At 44.2% G+C, this 18645-nt stretch overlaps 2 protein-coding genes across 10 annotated transcripts; one reads left to right on the top strand and one right to left on the bottom strand.

Annotated features, from left to right (window-relative positions):
* Positions 1-420: 420 nt before the first annotated feature.
* On the bottom strand, positions 421-17365 carry LOC106860967 (C-type lectin domain family 2 member F-like). 8 transcript variants are annotated; one of them, XR_015803654.1, is made up of 7 exons: positions 16993-17365; positions 16182-16265; positions 15192-15376; positions 14388-14488; positions 12838-12945; positions 10875-11031; positions 421-6174 (listed from the first exon to the last, which is right to left on the bottom strand). XR_015803654.1 is itself a non-coding variant. In XM_088164706.1 (6 exons), the coding sequence occupies exons 1-5, from the start codon at positions 17315-17317 to the stop codon at positions 10890-10892; spliced, it is 786 nt and encodes a 261-aa protein (XP_088020832.1). In that variant the 5' UTR covers positions 17318-17365; the 3' UTR covers positions 421-6174; positions 10875-10889. The 8 variants fall into 8 exon arrangements, 4 of the variants coding, with proteins under 4 accessions (XP_088020832.1, XP_088020833.1, XP_088020831.1 ...); XR_015803655.1 differs by having other exon boundaries at positions 10875-10980; XR_015803656.1 differs by lacking the exon at positions 421-6174 and adding an exon at positions 9603-10468 and having other exon boundaries at positions 10875-10980.
* On the top strand, positions 1681-9481 carry LOC106860965 (natural killer cells antigen CD94-like). 2 transcript variants are annotated; one of them, XM_014889121.2, is made up of 7 exons: positions 1681-1796; positions 5441-5518; positions 6443-6541; positions 7153-7293; positions 7658-7809; positions 8261-8373; positions 8991-9481. In XM_014889121.2, the coding sequence occupies exons 1-7, from the start codon at positions 1715-1717 to the stop codon at positions 9121-9123; spliced, it is 798 nt and encodes a 265-aa protein (XP_014744607.2). In that variant the 5' UTR covers positions 1681-1714; the 3' UTR covers positions 9124-9481. The 2 variants fall into 2 exon arrangements, with proteins under 2 accessions (XP_014744607.2, XP_014744605.2); XM_014889119.2 differs by having other exon boundaries at positions 8988-9481.
* Positions 17366-18645: the final 1280 nt, after the last annotated feature.

Raw genomic sequence — 18645 nt, 5'->3', positions numbered from 1 at the left:
GCTGGGGGAATGTCAGGCTCTGCTCCCAGGGAACAGGGACAGGATGAGAAGGAATGGCCTCAAGACTGTTCATGGTTACCTCTGGATGGCTGTGACTGCTTTAGGAGATAATCATGTGAGAAAAGACTGCTGAAGTGTGAGCAGTGATGGAAAGAGACTGAGAATTCAAACAACCTGTCTGGCCTTCTTACTCTCCTTTATGGACTAATGTATTAGAAAAACCCCAAATAAGGAAAGTGGGGTTTGGTTCAGGGTTGGGTTTTGGTTGGGTTTTTTTTCCATTTCAGAGCCTAACTATCCTGCTGTAAAGGATGCTGAGAAGTTCAGGGGAAAACTGATTCAGAGGACAAAGCTGTGTTTCATGTGAGTCCTGGTGACATGGCTGCTATGTAGGTGTCTATGAAACAAACCTCATCAGGCTGCAGTGCACAGTATCGATTTATTATCAGATAATAAACCCATCATGATTTAGATACGTTGCTTATAAATCATACTCAGCCAGCACTTCTGACTAATCTGTTCCATGACTATCAAAGGTTTTTCTTCCCCCCCCCAACCTTTTTGTTTCTGCACTTAACACAGTTACCAGCGTTGAGCACTGGAAGGGAAAAGTCAGTAATATAAAATTACAGCTCCAATCTTTGGTTTTTTTCAGGTCCCTTTGAATGTAACAAAAACCTGCAAGCAGCCTGTATAAACATTATTTTCAACAGACCCACGTAAGTTTGTGGACCTTCCCTGTGTTGAACTTGGAGGGAATTTTCTAAGTGGGAATAAGGTACAAAACCAAGAGTGTAGCTCTTAGCAGGAAATGTCATGCACAGGACTCCATGTCTGCGTGTTCTGAATGTGTTTTTAGGTTTTAGAAGGTGTTTATATTTCAATTAAAATGTGAGGCTTCCCCCTGACCTGAAATAGAGAACAAAGACACTGTCATCAGTATACTCTGCAGCAAACATATGGGTAATGAAAAAGGAGTTCAAGGTAATAAATAATCAGTGGAGTTGTTGGCTCAAGCAGGGAATAGTTCAAGCAATGTAGGAGCAGCAGCTCCTTGTAACTACTGTTACGGTAAAGTATGGAAACATTCTTGTAAAAAACATTGATGATATTTTTTAAAATTTCATTTTGAATTTATGTTAATGCATCATCAGTATCACCTAAATTCAGCTGTTAAACCATTAAAGTACTTTGTGGGTGGAGCAGGTTAGAATTTGAGTTACATTTTTGAAGCTGCCTGGGTACATTAACCCCAAAACCCCAGTACATACTGTTACATATATTTCTTGTAAGATCATGCACAAAACAGCCACAGCACAAAAGTTGTTCTCTCTATTCTCGTGAGAACCAGCAAATCTTTCACACCTGTGTAAGTCCATTTTTGGGCATTCCTTAGAGAATTTCCTCTGCTTTGACCAACAAGATTTTTTCTTATATATTAGTGAAAATGATAGGTTTTAATAGCCTTTAATCTTAATTTTCTCCTGCATTCTGAAGGGCAAGAAGAGACACAATAGTAGCTGAAAACAGGCTTTGAAGTTGCACTGAAAGAAGTGACTTGGTAAGTTCCTTTTTCTTTGTGTTTCTCAGCCTTCCTCGGCGCATGTTTTGGAGGCAGCAAAGCTCAGACAGGATGCAAATGACTGTGTTAGATCTGCTTTTTCCATAGTTCTGAGGGGCAGGCTGTTTCCATAGCTCCGGGGACAGCTCACGGATGGCAGGGGATGTCACCTACGCCGCCGTGGCCATGCTGCCGAGGGAGAGGCCACGCGCTCCTCCAGGGACATCAAACCCAGGTAAAACCTCTTGGGCACGCAGGTAAACCCAGGTAAAACCTCTTGTTTGCTGTCTTGAGCTCTCTCTCTCTTTCTCTCTCACATTTTAAATTGGGTACATCTAGAAGAATGCCGTGGGAAGGGCAAGAAGTTGGAATAGTGGACGAGGTCCTCGCAGTACAGATCAGCCAAGCTGCTCCCAAATCACAACCACCAAGGAGCAGCAGCTCAGGGCTGGTGCCAGGCTTTAAGGAACAGAATGAGAAAGAAAAAGTGTTCAGTGGTTGAATAACGAGCATAATATTTCTTTTTAAATGAGTAACACGATCAAGACAATGTTCCACTGAATACTGCCTGGTCCACAAATCAGATCACTGGTTATGATTATGGAAAAGGAGCAGTAAATTAATCAGTAAATCCGGGAAGTAGTAGCAGCAAAAGTGCAGTCACTGTCCCTGAAGGAAGTTCTGAATGTCCCCAAAAAACTTCCTGCTCTTTCTCTTCAATTTTCCAGTGGTGATTTTACAGAATCAAGTTATCAATCTGTGATCGCTTCATATATTTGTAAAAAAACCCCAAAGGATTAAGCCAATATTCAGGGTAAGGAGATTATTTGAACTAAATTTTCCGAAGAAGTGACATTTCTACTACTTGGAAAAAAAATGTTATTAATTCATGAAAGCATTTAGACAAAATTCTGGATCACATCTACTAGGAATGACAGCTTATTATGAGCAAATAGAAAATGCCTGTGGCATGAGACTAAGGATATTTTCATGCTTTCATTATAAATAATGTATTTAATTCCTTAAGGAAACAACATTGTGTAATGAGCATTTTTAGATGTTCTACTTATAATGGAGATTAATAGTGATGATGGTGCTCCAAATACATGCACTTAAATGAAGAAAACAATACCTTTTATATATTTTTACAAGACTGGTAGCCAAAAGGTAAAAATGAGTTCAATTTATTATATATATGACATTAAATAGTACCTTAGACTGTGTGTTCATGCACCCATGGATGTCGTTTGCACTGCTGTAACCTGTGCAACACAAAGAGGGCTTGCCTGGAATTTTACCCAGTATCCAAAGTGATAAATCTTATTTGTGAAGGGAGACAGACATCAAATCTTGATTAGAAGAAATCCAAAACTATTCCTTGTTCATGCTGCCTAGAGGAAAAGCTCAGTTTTGGACAGGCCAGTTCCATGAAATTTATCATTAACACGTGGATGGCTCTTAGTAAACTTTTGTTGAACTGATTTTAACTCTTGATATTTTCTCACATGAAGTTACTGGCCGTGGTAATTAAGTCATTTCTCAATGCCCTTTTCTCTTTAAATATTTCTCAAAAATGCTAATAATTTTTGTAGATGTTCTTCTGTTCATACTCCAGTGCTTCCATCTCCTTTAAAAAACGGGCACCAGAGACCCACCCAGTATTTCTACAAGTCTGGGTTATGCTGTCTCAATTATACAGAGACAAAAATCTCTTCACGAATCTTTTCTTCACTGTTTATAGCTCCCAGTCACAACTTCCCCACTCTTATGTCTGATTATACTCAAACACATTTTATTTGATTGAGCTTGGACTTACAGTTGGACTCCAGCTGTCACTCAGGTCTCTGAATAACAAGGACGAGGAGATTTTTGGATGCTCTGCCAGAGTGTGTTGAGGAGAATTTAGCAGTGGCACTGTCTGTGCACAGGCTTTGGTAGGTGCAGGTGCTTTTGCTGTGCATGTGCTTCAAAAGTAGGAAGGTGTTCCCAAATCCCAGCAAGAATAAAGACACCTAGAATTCATTTTCCAGAGAAAGACTCCAGCAGTTTTTGTGTCCCGGTTCTCTCACAGATAATTTGAGAGTTGCCTGGTTATGAATCGCGAGTGGCTGCACAGAACTTCCCTTGGGAGAAGAGCAAACCAAGGAGAGTTCAATTCCATCACCAACTGAACCCACAAGTGGTTGTAGCCTTGGTTGTGCCCTTAACTCCTTATTCTCCTCCTTAAACCCCTGGGCTGCTCCAGATGTTGACCAGGTCCACCTGGAGCCTCTCCAGCTTCCCCCAGAGCCTGGGATGTGCTGGCCCACATCTGGACACACCAATCCCTAATGGACAACCCCCCCTCCCTGCCTGCACATTCACCAAGCAGAAGCTTCCAATAAACAGAGATGTTTTTCTGTACCTGACAGCAGGCACAGGGAAGTGAAATTTCAGTTTTAGTGGCTGAGATCTCCACCTTGTTGTTGAATTAGGTGAGGGTGAGGAAGCATCCGGCAGAATTAAGGTTATGTGGTATTTTAGAACCCCCTGCTGACTTCTGAAGACTTCATATTCAAATAATCATCTGCTCATACACACTGCAATAGAAGGAACGATTTTGTTTAAATATTTAGCTTGCATAGATAAGATTTTTTCTTACAGACTTAGAGATATTCTTTGAAGGAATAAATGTGCATTTGAAAGACAAATTATTTATTAATAGTAGCAGAATGTCTAAAGTACTTATTTCAGAAGTACCTCCATTTACAGGGCTAGTGCATTTAAAGGTCCTGAGTGTTTTTGGAAAACTATTTACATTCTAAGAGGAAAAACTTTTAGGGCATTTGATTTGAGAACAATTACATTTAATTTACAAATTTTCTGTAGCTCATTTAACTAATAAATTGAAATAAAACAAACAACCAGGTATGTTAGGTCAGATTCTCTTAAGCATGGATTGTCTGCCCTATATGAATAACTCTTTTTTTCCAATCAGGTTCTCAGTGGGTTTTTTTACTGTAAAACCTCTCCATACTTCAACAATTCTCATATTAACCTAATGCCTCCTTTTAACCTAATGAGACTCTCTTCTTCTGCCAAGTTTTCCCCTGATCAGTGAAATTTAATACAACACTTCTTTTTAAAAGCCCCAGTGGTCACAAACTAGGGTGGTAGCACAGAAACTTATTCTTGATAGAGACGGATAAAATCTCTCCATTTATGGAACCAAAAGCAGTGTCCTAAAGGTCCAGATGCCTTCCATAGCACTAACCAGTAGCTCTGCAAAATACCCAGCAAATTATATTGAAAACATGTTCAGAAAGAATCCACACACCTTGAACCCACACCCTGAGATTTTAATGCCATTTTTGGTTTTGTTCTGGTAATGTGCTTCTGGAAAAGGATGTCCATTCCTCTGCTGCTACAGGCACCACCTGAAATATCCTGGGATAAACACAAGTCAGGAATGCCCCAGGAATTACCTTGCTGCAGCAGCATTTCTCTGAGTGCTGGTTTTCCTTGTGGCATCTCTCTGCACCACAAAGCAGTGATGGCTCTGGTGCCCCTCCAGCCCCTGTGGTACCTTCTGAGATGGCTTAGCAACAGATGGGATACTTGCCATGGATGGGATCCAGGTCTTTCCCATCCTTCAGCCTGTTTGTCTGCCTCCTGCTCCAGCCACGCAGCACCCAGCAGTTCAAAGCTGATGGAGGAGGCTTTTCCTGCCTGACAGCAGGAGGAAGTGGTAAATCATCACCTTGCCTAGGAAGAGGAAAACGCTGAACAAGCAGCCCTGGAAACACACACACACCCCTTTTCATACAGGCTCAGCCTTTATTGTTCCTCCATTTGGTGATTTGCACAGCCACAAATGTCGATGTTGACCTTTCCTTACAGGAAACACGATCACATATGCTGAGCTGCATGTGAAGCCCCAGCCCCAAAGGAACAGCAGAGCAGAGACTTCCGCTCCTGGTACTGTGCAATTTTGTTTGGTTACTAATTATAGATGTAGTTTTTCCTATTGCCCAACAGTGAAACCTGTTATCAAGAGCTTTTATGTACACTCTCTCAATGAAGGGCAGATCTTTCATTTGATCTGATGCTTTTTTTCCTGGGTTCTCAGATTTTACACTTTCCTTTTAAAAATAATATTGAGAGATGTTTTTAAAATAGTTTCTAAAAATGCCTTTGTGCCCTACATGGAAAATGTAGTAAAGCAAAGTAAAATTCCATGTTTTTTTAGAATTCTCGTGGTGGAAGAGTCCCAGGGATGCATTTGGCTTTGGAAGCAGGGTAATGCCCAGGTCTCTGTGCCATTAGTGCCCTGGTGATTCTCACCCTCCCTGTACTGAAGGACCTGCCTTCCAGGGAAAGGGAACATTATATCAGATATATCAGGCAGCCAGAGAATGGAGCAGTTGCTCATCTGATGCAGGCAAGGTCAGGGAAACAGAGGTTATGGAAGTGCAAGTCTGTGTCTCGCGGCACTGGCACCTTGACCCCAAAGTTCCTCAGGTCCTGCAGCTTCCTGAGTGTTTCCCTGTGACACAGGGTGAACGCCAAACTGCTGGAGAGATGCTTTGATGCACTTCCCTGGGCCAGGAGGTGTCTGTGCAGGCATTTGTACCCTGTGCAATTAGAGAAATTACCTTTGAGAAAAATAAGTCAAAGGAGAAAAGGCAAATTCTTAATGGCTGACAATCATTGATTAATGGATGACGGTCATGATTTCACTTCTGTGTGTGGAAAATGGATGCAGATTTTTAATAAATAAAATGCCACTGCATCCTCCTGACAGCAGACTGATTTTGGGCAGATGATTTCTCTGTTGTTTCCCCAGTATTAATTTTAAGAGTGCCAGGACTTTAAGCTGCTCTTCCTCCTGCCTCCCTGCAGGCTGCCAGCACAGGTGCTCAGCCTGGTTCTACGTGGCACTGGTCCTGGCACTCCTCGTGCTCATCCTGCTGGGAATTGTGGCCACCCAAGCCAAGCAGAGTGAGTAGATCCTACCTCCTGCTTCATCCCTTTATTGCACACATGATTAAAGCTCTGAAAGAGCTGAGAGAAAAATTCCCTTAGTGTTACACTAAAAGGTGTCAACTTACACACAAATACAGGAAATGAGAGACTCTGCAAGGGCTTGGAGTGACAGAACAAGGGGGAATGGCTTCACACTGACAGGGAGAAGGTTTAGATTGGATACGGGGAAGAAACTCTTCCCTGTGAGGTTGATGAGGCCCTGGCACAGGCTGTCCAGAGAAGCTGTGGCTGCCCCATCCCTGGAAGTGTCCAAGGCCAGGCTGGATGGGGCTCTGAACACTCTGGGATAGTGGAAGGTGTCCCTGCCCATGGCAGGAGATGGAATGAAATGATCTTTAGCATGTGTTCCAGGCCATTCCATGACCATCTTTTCAGAAGGGCTTTGCTCACTGAGCTTTACTCACCGAGTTTGCTCATAGCTGTGTCTATACCAGGCAATGTACACAGAGACATCCTCACATTCACAGTACAGCTCTGGATACAAAGACTGCATTTCCTTATCCTTGTTGTTAACCATGACCTCTCCCTCTTATTTTATTATTTCTTTTGGCTTTGGGCTGCTCAAGTTTTGAAGGGCAGAGCAGGAAACTCAGAAAGTTTGCACCAGTATGGTCTGAATAGCACCAGCAGTGACATTTCTTCAGAGAGGACCATCCCAGCATGGCCCCTGAAATGGCTCATGGAGGAGCTGTGTGAAGATGGACAGGGTGAGGCACGTTAGTCCTTTCCAGCATAGAGGATGTGTGGTGTGCACAGTTCTGTTGTCTCTGTTCCCATTTCTCTGACACCCTGCAGTTTATGGGAACTCACTGATGCCACCCAGGAAGCGTGGTGCTCCTGCAGAGCAGTGATAACAAAATCTAAACTAACATTTTAATCGTGATACTCTTGCTCCTCTTTTGGTATAAAGTTTCCAGTATTTTCATTACATTCCTTTCTGCCAGGAACTGCTGTCAGAAATGCTATATATCCTCCTCTTATCCTGGAGAACACTTTCCAGACAATGGTTCATAAACAGGGGCAGGAATTCCATCCATTGTAGGAGCTAATGGTTCCCCCGTCCACCCACAGGGACAACGTGTGAGCTGTGTCCCCCTGGGTGGCAGCTGCACAGGAGCAGATGCTACTTCTTCTCTGAGGAGGCCAGGAGCTGGGAGGACAGCCAGAAAAACTGCCTGGCCAGGAAATCCCAGCTGCTTGTCATTGAGGATGAAATTGAGATGGTGAGTCTTGCAGCAGCCCTAAAAGCATGTCACAGGCCTCAGCTAAACATTTCTCCAAGAGAAAATGGCCTGGATGTCAAGAGTACATGGTAGACAAGCATGAGCCCCATCAGGGAAAGGATCTGACTCCCTGCACAGGAGCTGGGTTTGGGAATGTCAGCAGAGCAGAGCTGAAGAGAAGAAGCACAAGAGATGCCAAATGTGGAAGCCAGAGTAGTTTTGACTGGGAAGAAGAAATGCTGGGGACTTTCCACTCGTTTCCACCACTTGGCTCTGGGAAGAGGGGAAGCTGGTCATGTGTTTGGGCTGATTTAAGGGGCTGCTCTGCCATGGCTGCATCCCTGTCTTTGCTCTTCTAGAGGAAATAAAAGCTGTGCATGAGGCAGGACCATGACCTGGGCACAGCAGGAAAGCTCTTCTGTCAGGTAACATCCTTCTTATCATTCCACAGGAATTTATAGACAGCAAAGACAAAGGTACCAAATATAAATGGATTGACTTGGACATTGAAGACATGGAGAAAACATGGAGTTCAGTGGAACATGATGGAGTAAAAGAAAAGAGGTGATGATTTTTAGGGGAGGATGTCTTTGGGAAAAGCAAAGTGTAGTATCCCTGCTTGGAAATACAATTCTGAATCTGAGTTAATTACCCAAAGCACAGATCTAACCCTGCAGCCTCAGGTACCTATTCAGAGTCTATTTCTTGGCCAGTTCCAGGTCAACAGGTTCCTGCTGGGCACTTTTGGAAACTGATTTCTGCCTCCAGGACCAACCACAGCCACAGCTGATATATTTATTAATGCAGAAGTATTATTCCACACTTCTGATGAAATCCCTACCAACAAACTCTCTCACTTTACAGACCATGTGCTGCCTGCCTCTGTTGAAGGTGGTGCCTGCCACATAGCTCTGGCTGGGATCTGTGCAGCTTTCTTCAGCCTTGTGGCTGCTTGGGGAGGATCCTTATCCTTGTAACACTGATAATCCCGAGCATCCATTCCCCAGAAGGCAGCAGTCCCTGCTGGGGGTGCCCAACCCACCTCTGCACAGCTGCTGTGCTTCACGGGGGTGATGGAGTGGGCATCATCCACCCCTCTCACTCAGAGCACCACCAGGAATTTTAACCAGTGCTGAGTTTAAACTCAGCAACCCATTGCATTCCTTTTGGTCTCTCAGCAGGACAGCTCTAAAAGGCATCGACGCTGACAAGAACTGTGCTGTTTACAGAAGGAAAAACATGATCCAGGCAGACAACTGCCAGACATTAAAGGAGTGGATCTGTAAGAAGAAAGCAACTTTGCTGGTGCTCTGAGCCACGTTTCCACACAACAGGCAGAGCTTCTTGCCAGAAGACCCATTTTACAGACAAACCAACTAGTGATGTAAATAATCAGACTTGCAGGGAAATTTGCACTTGGCTGTGCTGTGCTCCCTAAGAAGTCAGAAGACAGGTCCTGCAACAGGACTGCAAGCTGCCACACGAGGATTTTGGGGTGCTGAGCCTTCACACAGACAGATTTTGGCAGCAGCTGCCTCGGGAAGGTCAGAGGAGAAGAGATACTGGTGAAGAGGAGAGCTGTGCATGTGACCTGTGTGATGTGCAGGAATTATGGCCCCTGTGGGGGATGGAGGGTGTGCTGGCCCCACTGCTGTCACCTCTGCCCGCAGGCAGCTGCTGAGCTGAGGACTTCTTATCTGGGTTTCAGGATTTTAGTGTTTTCTGAAGTCTGTGGTTTTGGTTTTTGTTTTTTTTTTTTCCCTTGGGGTATAATTGTGACTCACAGAAGCCGCTTGAGGGTTGGAAAAAAATGCATTTATTGGACAGTGTCTTATTCAAAGCTGCTGCACAGCTACTGGGTGTAGACAGCACACCAGGCATGGAGTGACCTGTAACACTTGTAGTTAATGTGCTGATTGCTCCCATCTTCTTCTGGTGCTGAGCCTTGGAATCTCAAGGGATTAACTAGGGAAGGGGCTTGGACTGTAGGACAACATTGCAGAGCAAGGAAATAAAGGTGATAACCTTTCTCTCCACCTGTATTTTGTCCCTTTGCATTGTAAATTCCAACCACAGTTATGGTATGATGAGATGCCAAAGACTGGTGAAATTAATGCCTGGGAGTGCACTCAGTAAATGCATTACTTAGGCATTGAAATGTCATGAATGAATGCTATTTCTGGGTCTAGAACACAAAAATGCTAGTGCCTTTATCAGAGTCACATATTTGACAAGAATGAAGAAATGTCATGAATTGAAGGTGCTACTCTAACAAAAATGGCACCAACTGGAATGTAAGTCCTTATAGCAATGAGAAAGAGAAACAAGTCCAATGTGGCTTTGGAGATGGTGAGCCTTTACCTCATCTTTGCTGTGATGCACACAAATAAAGGCAGCTGCAGTTTCACAGAGATGTTTTTTTCATGCCTGGGGAGGGTTAATGTCCAGCACTTTAGGGCTGCAGATTAAAAAGTGAACTGTACCCTCAGGGACTTCCCTTGAAACAAGAACAACAAAAAAACCCCAACACAGATTTACCCCACAGAATGCAGCATTAGCAGCTCAAGACTCGTGAGAAACTGCTGTTATGTAAAAGGAAACAACAAAAATCCCCCAAACGCAGCACAGCACATGGGGGAAGAGGATTGGTTTCTTCATTCTAGACAGAGAAACAAAGAAAAAGAGAGAGTCTGAAATGAGTAAGAGAATCATCTATACCTATATAATACATGCTTTCTAGAGAGATAATTTCTCACTGCTGAGAAATTTTCACAGGGCACTCACAGCACACCTTTCTCCATGCAGTGGAGTTGACAATTGCTGGTTTTATGGCAGATCTTTCTTGATTCATGCTGAATTTAACAACAAAAACAAACTCCTGCATGCTGGCTTCTCTCAAATTAGTTATGGCGCTAAGGTTTTAACAATATTCATGAAACACCTACTATTTGGGCCTTCTTGCTGTTATTCACGTAATTAAACAAGATTTTGCAGGGTCTTACTGAAGTTCTTACCTACAATTTAAGCAGTCATTTATTTAAAAAGAAAAAAGAAAAATAAATTACCATTGAAGTACTTCATCAAACTCCACTCTGAGTAAGGCAAGTTGGCAGAGTTTGCAGCTTGACCCTTCTTTTCTTAACATCACTGAAGAACATGTTCATTGCATCCCTGAGGAGTCAGATTCCAGAAGAGCTTTCACTGTAACCTTTTGTTAAAAGTCTGACACATTATGAGGTGTTAGAAAGGGAAAAGATGTCTTTTTCGGATCAAATGTCCTGTTCCATGCCAGCCCCAACATTATGATTAAAGATTTTTTCATGTTCAAAACCTGAATATTTTACTTCGCTTCATTTTTTTTCCCACTGAAATGGTGCCTGAGATAAAAAATACTTTTAATCTCCCAATATTAAGATACAAACCACTGTAATTCAGGGGGTCTGTAAAGATATTTATTAAGTATCTTTTCAGGACTATTGCACATACCGTATCCTTCAGAATCAGGTTAATTTAAAAACATTGCAGAACACCCTCCCCCCAACATGTAAATTAATACATAATTGGGCTTTTCATAATGTAGAGTCCTGTTACTGTGCCTATAAAGAATGCAAGCAATTAAGAAAAGGGTAATCCAGAAAAATTAGTGATTATATTTAAATAAACATCTGAAAGTCACAAGTTGCTGAAATGCCCATGGACAGTGCATGGTCCTGCTACAGTCAAGTCCTGTCACAGAAAATAATGAAGGTGAACTTCCTATTCTTCCTCCTCTAGAAATTTGATAGTTACATTCTTTCCAGGAAAATTTTCTTCCTCTGGGTGAAACGACACTTTTAACCTTTGGATGACCTGCTAGACATGAGTGGGACTCAGACAATCAGAGGGATTGAGCCCTAATTCTGTTCAGGCTCCCAGCAATCCAACAGCACTGGAGGCTGCTGCTGAAAATGCCACCCACACAAGGAAACACTGACTGTCCATCTGGAAATGTCCCCCTTGCTCAGAAGCCTCACACCATGACAGGCACAGGGCATGAGGAAAACACAGAGAAACATCCATTGATGTTAATTCTCTCATTCCCTTCTCCTGATTTTGCCTCCTTGCACCAAGGTCTATTTTCATCTTTATACATGAATGCCTGTGGCTTCACTGTCACTCTTCCAACTCTTCTCCCCCCCATCAGTGCAGATGCTCAGGTAAATAAATATTCTTATCTCTTGTGACCTTCTTTTGCCTAAAGAAAGTGTTGTGAGAATAATTTCAGGTGCAGTGCAGCTACACAAGTTACCTTGACAGTGTTATCACCAAGATTTAACAAAATTAAAGTAACGTAACATTAACAAAACATGGAATACAGTGCAAGGTGCATCCCATCAAATGGAAAGAGAGGAATTTGCTGTGATCCTCTCTGAAACAACAGTGTTCACTTCTGCATTGCCCTGTATCCACGAGGCGCTGGCAGCCCTCCAGACAAACCTACTTCACCACCCATCCCTGCACACAGAGCCTGGCAAAAGGAAAAGCAGAACAGAAACCTCCAGCTGCATACCCAAAAGGGAGAAAAAGAGCAGCTGCTCCTACAAGAGAAGAGTAAATGGAAGAAATACTGATGGCACAACAAAAAGAAACTACAGCTGAGCAGTAGCTGGAAAAATGGGGCAAGGAAATGACTTATCAAGATGCTGAAGAGAGCCTTTTAAACTGTATCTTTAAAGACTTCCTCCTTGGGTGGAGAATTCTGGCTACCAACAAAGTCATTCATCTGCAGGTAAGAGCTGGGACACATTCCTGGGTCCCAAAGTTTAGACATAGCCTGTGTAGGCATCATATCAGAGCTCTGAGTGTCAGGGCTGGTGGCTTTGTCCACTGTTATTGTGCTGAGTTGATATTCAAGCTACAGACCCATTTCCTGGTTAAATAACATCCTGAGACTGAGACTCCTTTGGACTCCAGATAGGCACAGCTTCCAGAGCCTTTTACTTCAAACCTGTCAGGGAGAAGGGAAGACAGGATTACTTGGACACCCACCATCAAATATGGCAGCAGAGCAAAGGCAGCTCCAGGCATCTCAGGTTCTCTTTGAAGAAAGCCTGATTTATCTCAGGCAAGGCACCACAGGAGGATGATGTTTTGTGCCTTGAAGAGAACACCATGGAGATTGTCTTTTCTTAATGGTATCTTGTGCCCAGAATACAAAAATCAGGATTTGTAGTACTCCTGCATGTTGTTTGGTGGTCACTTATGTGAAACACACCCTTAGAACAGAGACTGAAATTCAGGTTTGCCCTTCAGGGATGCTGTGCCATCAAGATGGGCACCACCACCTCGCACTTCCACATCCTCCTATACAGCTGAAAGGTTTCAGCAGAAGCTCTGAAGCAAATGCACCTCTCATTTCTCCCTTCCTCAGAACCCAAAAGGCACCATGGTTAAGGGGGTGGGGGGAAACCAAGAAGAAAACCTCAGTTTCCACACCGTAGGTGTCTCTACATCAGAGCTAAGGGACTCCTCCAACAACTCTGTTTTCAAACAAAGTGCTATAGAGTTCTGTGGATAGGCCAAGCAAACTGGAATGGTCTCTGAAAAAGCCAAGGGACAAATCCCCACCAGGGCAGTAACACCTGAGCTTAGAAATCAAGGTGTCTGCCTCCCCTTCAGGAGGGGCAGTTTGAGGCAAGCAGCGAGGCAGAAGTCTAAGAATGGGAAGAACCTCACTGAAAATGAAAGCGTCAGTGGATGTTTGTTTTGCAGACAGGGGATAAATGAGTGGGAAGGACTGCAGTTTTCAATTTGTTGTGCTCACGTGTTCCTCACATCTCACATTAAATGCCTTTGTCAGATCAAGCCTTCAGGGCTTGGGGATGAGGTGAGTATAGTCACACATCATCAATAATGCCACAGATATTTAAATTTTTACTTTTAAGGTAATCTCAGATTTATGAAATCTCAGTGCTTATGCCTATCGATGGTATTTCTGCCAACTCCTTCCAGCAGCTGCTCCAGGATGAGCTGCAGCAGCCTCTGAGGAGATGGGATGGCTGCCAGGGAGAGGAAGAGAGCACAGGGCCCTGGCCACAGAGCAGCTCATGCAACATAAATTCACATCTTCCTTTCCCTCCAGCAGCCTCTTTCAGAGGAACATTCTATGAAAATGAAAACATGTCTCATCAGTCTCCCAAATCTCTTTGCTATAAACCTCACACAGCTTACATGCAGGTTTGTATTTTTGCAAAACATATTCTATAATGAGGAATTTGTGTTACTGTAATATTCCCTTCCTCTCCCCATTGCTTTGCTATGTTGATGTCTCTTGGTTTAACTTTCACTTTCTCTAATGTCTGTTACTGTAAGCCTGATAAGCTTGCCTCATATTGCTTCTCAACATTACAAATTTATCCCCTTTCATCTGCCACAGTTTTAACAATGCCATGTGAAACCTTCATTTCATTCCATACCCTCTCCATAATCATCCCTTCAACATAATAACAGATATTTCCTACAAGTCACTATTTCTGTATTCTTTTTCTTACTCCCCTATAATCAAATATCATCAGCAAATCCCCTCCATATCAACTTACAGTTCATTGTCTAATGGTTTTCCATTTACCCAAAAGAACTCCTCGTTTCTTTTATAGAGTCCAATCCATGGGTCTTGCTTTGTTATCTTCATCATAAAATTCTGTAGGAATAAACCCACATAAGAAAAGCTGCGTTTTCAGTCCAACTATCAAAATACAAAGTCTTTGATCCAGGGCAAAAGCAAAACAACAATCTAGCCTTTCCTTCAAAAGAAACAATATTAAAACCTAAATATACAGAGACTGGTGACTGGGATAGGGTTGACTGATCTAGAGAGAGGCTATTTTAAAATATCAAGGTCTGCTATCAAGGTCTGGAGCATATGTAGAAGAATATATTCTCCTTTGTGCAGGGTGGACTCTTTCCTAATATTGTGGCATAATACAGGAAAAAAAATGCTCCAAGCTGCACTTTGGGTAACTATCTCCTAACTCCAAAGGTCACAATTAGCATATTAACCAACTTGTGTGTCATTAATCTATCTCAAGATGAGAAAACAGTTGTTTAATTGAAGATAAATGAGATGCAACAGAGTTTATCCCGATAGAAGCCTTCAATATGAGTATTTATAGCTGTGAGCAGCACCACATTTAATTCAGACAAGCACTCACATATTTCCTAAAACATCAACTGCTCAAACTGATGTTTCCTGTTTTCAGGGAGAAGAGGCACAAACTTTTCTGCGGGCTGTGACTCATTGTGGTCTTACATCAGCTTCCTGACTGTTCAGCTGAGGAGGCTGGAGATGCAGTTCCCTGGAAGCGACCTGGGGGAAAAACAGGATCCTCCTTTGGTTCCCTTACCAGCTCCTGAGGATTTTCAATAACCAGGAGGGAAGCGTTGTGGGAAGAGCAGTTGCTCTGGCTGGAGTTCCAGTCAGCTTCACTGTCTGAGAGGTAGTAACACTTCTTCTGGAAGTACAGCCAGCCTGGTGGACACAGCTCCAGGGGAGGGCACACAGGAAGGTCTTTGGCTGGAGGAGGGTTTACTGGGAACAGACAAAAGACAATCTACCCATTTCTTCCAGCTGGGAAAGGTTTTATTTTCTGACTGCATCATCTAAAATAATCCCAGTCTAGCCACAGCACTGTTAATTCTGCCCAGCTGGAATAATTATTGTAAACTAATGATATATTCTGGATCCTGCACTCTTCTGCATCTTGACAAATCCTTAAAAGGATGGTCAGGGACACATTGGTAGCAGTAGCTGAGAAGGTGACAGTAAAGTATCACCCAAGGACTCCTCTACAGTTTAAAAATTCCAACAACTCCAGTTTTTCCAGCTGCTTCCTCACAGCTGAATTAGTAACTTTGTTTATTACAGTGTCATTTTTGAAGGACTGCAGATTGGTAGGATAATCTTCCTGTTGTTATTTGTTTTCCTGAACTTGGATTAAGACCAACAGTCATGTGGCAAACTCGGTGCCAAAAGTACACTAAGACTGAACTGAGCCCTCCTTTACCCCACAGAAGCATGTGGAGTCATTTCTGCAGCACTGGCCCACGATTTCAAACAGGAATCACAGATTCACACAGAATCACAGAGTGGCTTGGGTTGAAAGTGACTTCAAAGATCATTTTGTTCCACCCCCCTGCCATGGGCATGGACACCTTCCACTATCCCAGGTTGCTCAGAGCCCCATCCAGCCTGGCCTTGGACACTGCCAGGGATGGGGCAGCCACAGCTGCTCTGGGAAACCTGTGCCAGGGCCTCACCACCCTCTGAGCACAGAACCCCAAACTCTGGGAATTTCTATTGCTACTTATATTTTCTTTTAAAATTCCTTACTTACCAAATTGAATACATGAAATCAAAATGACAGCAGCAGTAAGGACACAAGCAACAGCTCGCCACAGCCAAATGTTTGAGAACAGACCTGAAAAAATAAATGTAAGGAATTAAAAAACACAACAAAACAACCCAAAACAACAAAGAAGAAGTAGCTGACAGGGAAGAAGAGCTCAGGACACACAAAGAAAATGTTAAAAAATATCATAGCTCTCTGTGGAGAGTGGGCTGGGAGCAGAGTCATTTAGTTTATCTTCACAAGGCTACTCAGCTAACAAGAACTCGAACTTACTATAAATTTTAGTCATATCATCCAGAACTTAAGGCGATCAAAAAGAAAAAAACGAACATGGGAAAAATGACGGCGGACAGTAAGTTTGATGCTGACCGGGTGCCTAAACACGGCTTGGATAAGTGAAATAAGAAAAGCCATCGGTTCTGGAGATCAAAACTTCTCCTGAGAAATATCCAGCCTTATCCCACAGCCGCAGCTTTTTAGTCTCCTTCTGTTCCCCTGTCCCCTGCAGGGCTTTGGAAGCACACACGGCCCTGCCACTGCCCTGTATGCGGCTGTCGGGGCAGCGGCAGGGACGAGGAGTCCCGGGAGGCTGCTCAGGAGGGTCCCCTCTCCCGGCAGCGGCTCCGCTGCCAGCACGGAGCCATCCCAGCGCTGCTGCGGCATCCCCGGCTCCCCTCGCCCAGGGATGCGCTCCGGGGGCCGGCACCGCGGCTCAGCCCTGCGCTCCCGAGGGATGTCCGGGATCGCCCTCCCGCATCCCAGCGAGGCCCCTGGGTGTCCCCCGAGTCGGTGTCACCTTTGCTGTGGCGAGCCGTGCCGTGTCCCGCCATGGGCGCGCAGCTGACGGGGCCGGAGCGGCCGGGGCCGCACCGAGCGCAGCCGCTCCCTTCGCTCCCGGCCCCGCTCCCTTCGCTCCCGGCTCCGCTTCCTTCGCTCCCTTTGCTCCCGGCCCCGCTTCCTTCGCTCCCTTCGCTCCCGGCCCCGCTTCCTTCGCTCCCTTTGCTCCCGGCCCCGCTCCCTTCGCTCCCGGCTCCGCTTCCTTCGCTCCCTTCGCTCCCGGCCCCGCTCCCTTCGCTCCCGGCCCCGATCCAGCCCCGGGATGCGCCGGCCCCCAGGGGCATGGCCACGGAGCGTGGGCTCGGTGCCGAGCGCTACTCTGTACCGGGAACACTCACTCCGCAACTCCTGAAAAATAGGAAATGGGGACGCTTTCAAGGAGAAGTCGTCTCCTGCAAGATCTCGCTGGATCCTCTGACATCAGCAAATTCCAGGAACTAACACAATGAGAGAAAACTCTGGTTTGGTTTGGTTTTGTCTGATGGGGGTTTTTATTTGGTTTTGGTTTTCTTTTTTTTTTCCAGTTTTGTTCATATTTATTTGTTTTCTTCTTTTGTATGGAGGAGGAGAGTAAAATCACGTATTTAAACGTTGATTACTTAAAACCTCTTTGGAAAACCCGGCCAGTGGTTTGCTTTATCTAGAAGAGCATAAAGGCTGATGCTGGCTTGCCAGATGTGGTGCAATAGAAATTTCGGCATTGCTTGAAAGACAGGGCCATACATATCCATTTCATCATCCATTTGCACAATAACTGCTGTACTTGCAACAGATCCGGGCTGTGTTGCATGTTCAAACAGCCTGAGGAGCACAGCTCTCTCCAAGTCATCATGTGAGCTCTTTGTGAGGCTGCTGAGGAATTCAGCAGTAGTTAATCCGAAATAAGTATCCTTCAAGGATCCATCCAAGGAAACTTCAAACAGAAAACCATGGGAATGAGGGGTTGCACATTAAGTTTTCACTGCAGTCTCCAATTGCTTTCGTTGTCAAGGATTCTGAGCAGTGTTGGATTTTGAGCAGTGTTGGAGCAGTCAAGAATTTTCAGCAGTGAGTTGCTGAAAATCATCTCCAGGTGTTAATGGTTAGTTTATAAAGAACTATATAAACTTTATACTTCCATAACTATAATTTGAATTGCAGTTGATTTTAGCCTTTGCCTGCTGCAGGAGTTCATTTAAGCACTGAACTGGGAGAGCTGGACTGGTCAAAATTCCCAGGAAGGTACTGGAGAAGAAAATGAAAGATAAAATGATGAAGAAGAATCCAAAAGATATGTATGACAAGGCTTAAGGCATGGTGGTTTCAGGGAGGTTAGAGAACTGAGGATCCCCAGGAGAGGGAAGAGGTGATGGGTCCAGAGAGCACCAGCTGGAGACTTTTCCAGAGGTTTTGCAAGACATGAATCCAGAGGGACAGGGGATGAGAGTGGGGTGTGGAATTAGGGCAGCAGGGAGGTTCAGTACCTGCTTGATATCGAGCACGTTTTACATACAAGGAGACAGTGGAACATGGGTGTGTGCACAGCTGGCATTCTAAGAAGAGCTTATTCAGCATTTATTAACTCTGAAGGAGTGGTTTGGGCTCCTGCCATTCAGTCCTGCCTGTCACTGAG

This window comes from Sturnus vulgaris, chromosome 5 (genome assembly GCF_052056855.1).
Source record: "Sturnus vulgaris isolate bStuVul1 chromosome 5, bStuVul1.hap1, whole genome shotgun sequence".
Taxonomy (NCBI): Eukaryota; Metazoa; Chordata; class Aves; order Passeriformes; family Sturnidae; genus Sturnus; species Sturnus vulgaris.
The sequence above is the reverse complement of the archived record's forward strand: the minus strand, read 5'-3'. Positions and strand labels throughout refer to the sequence as shown.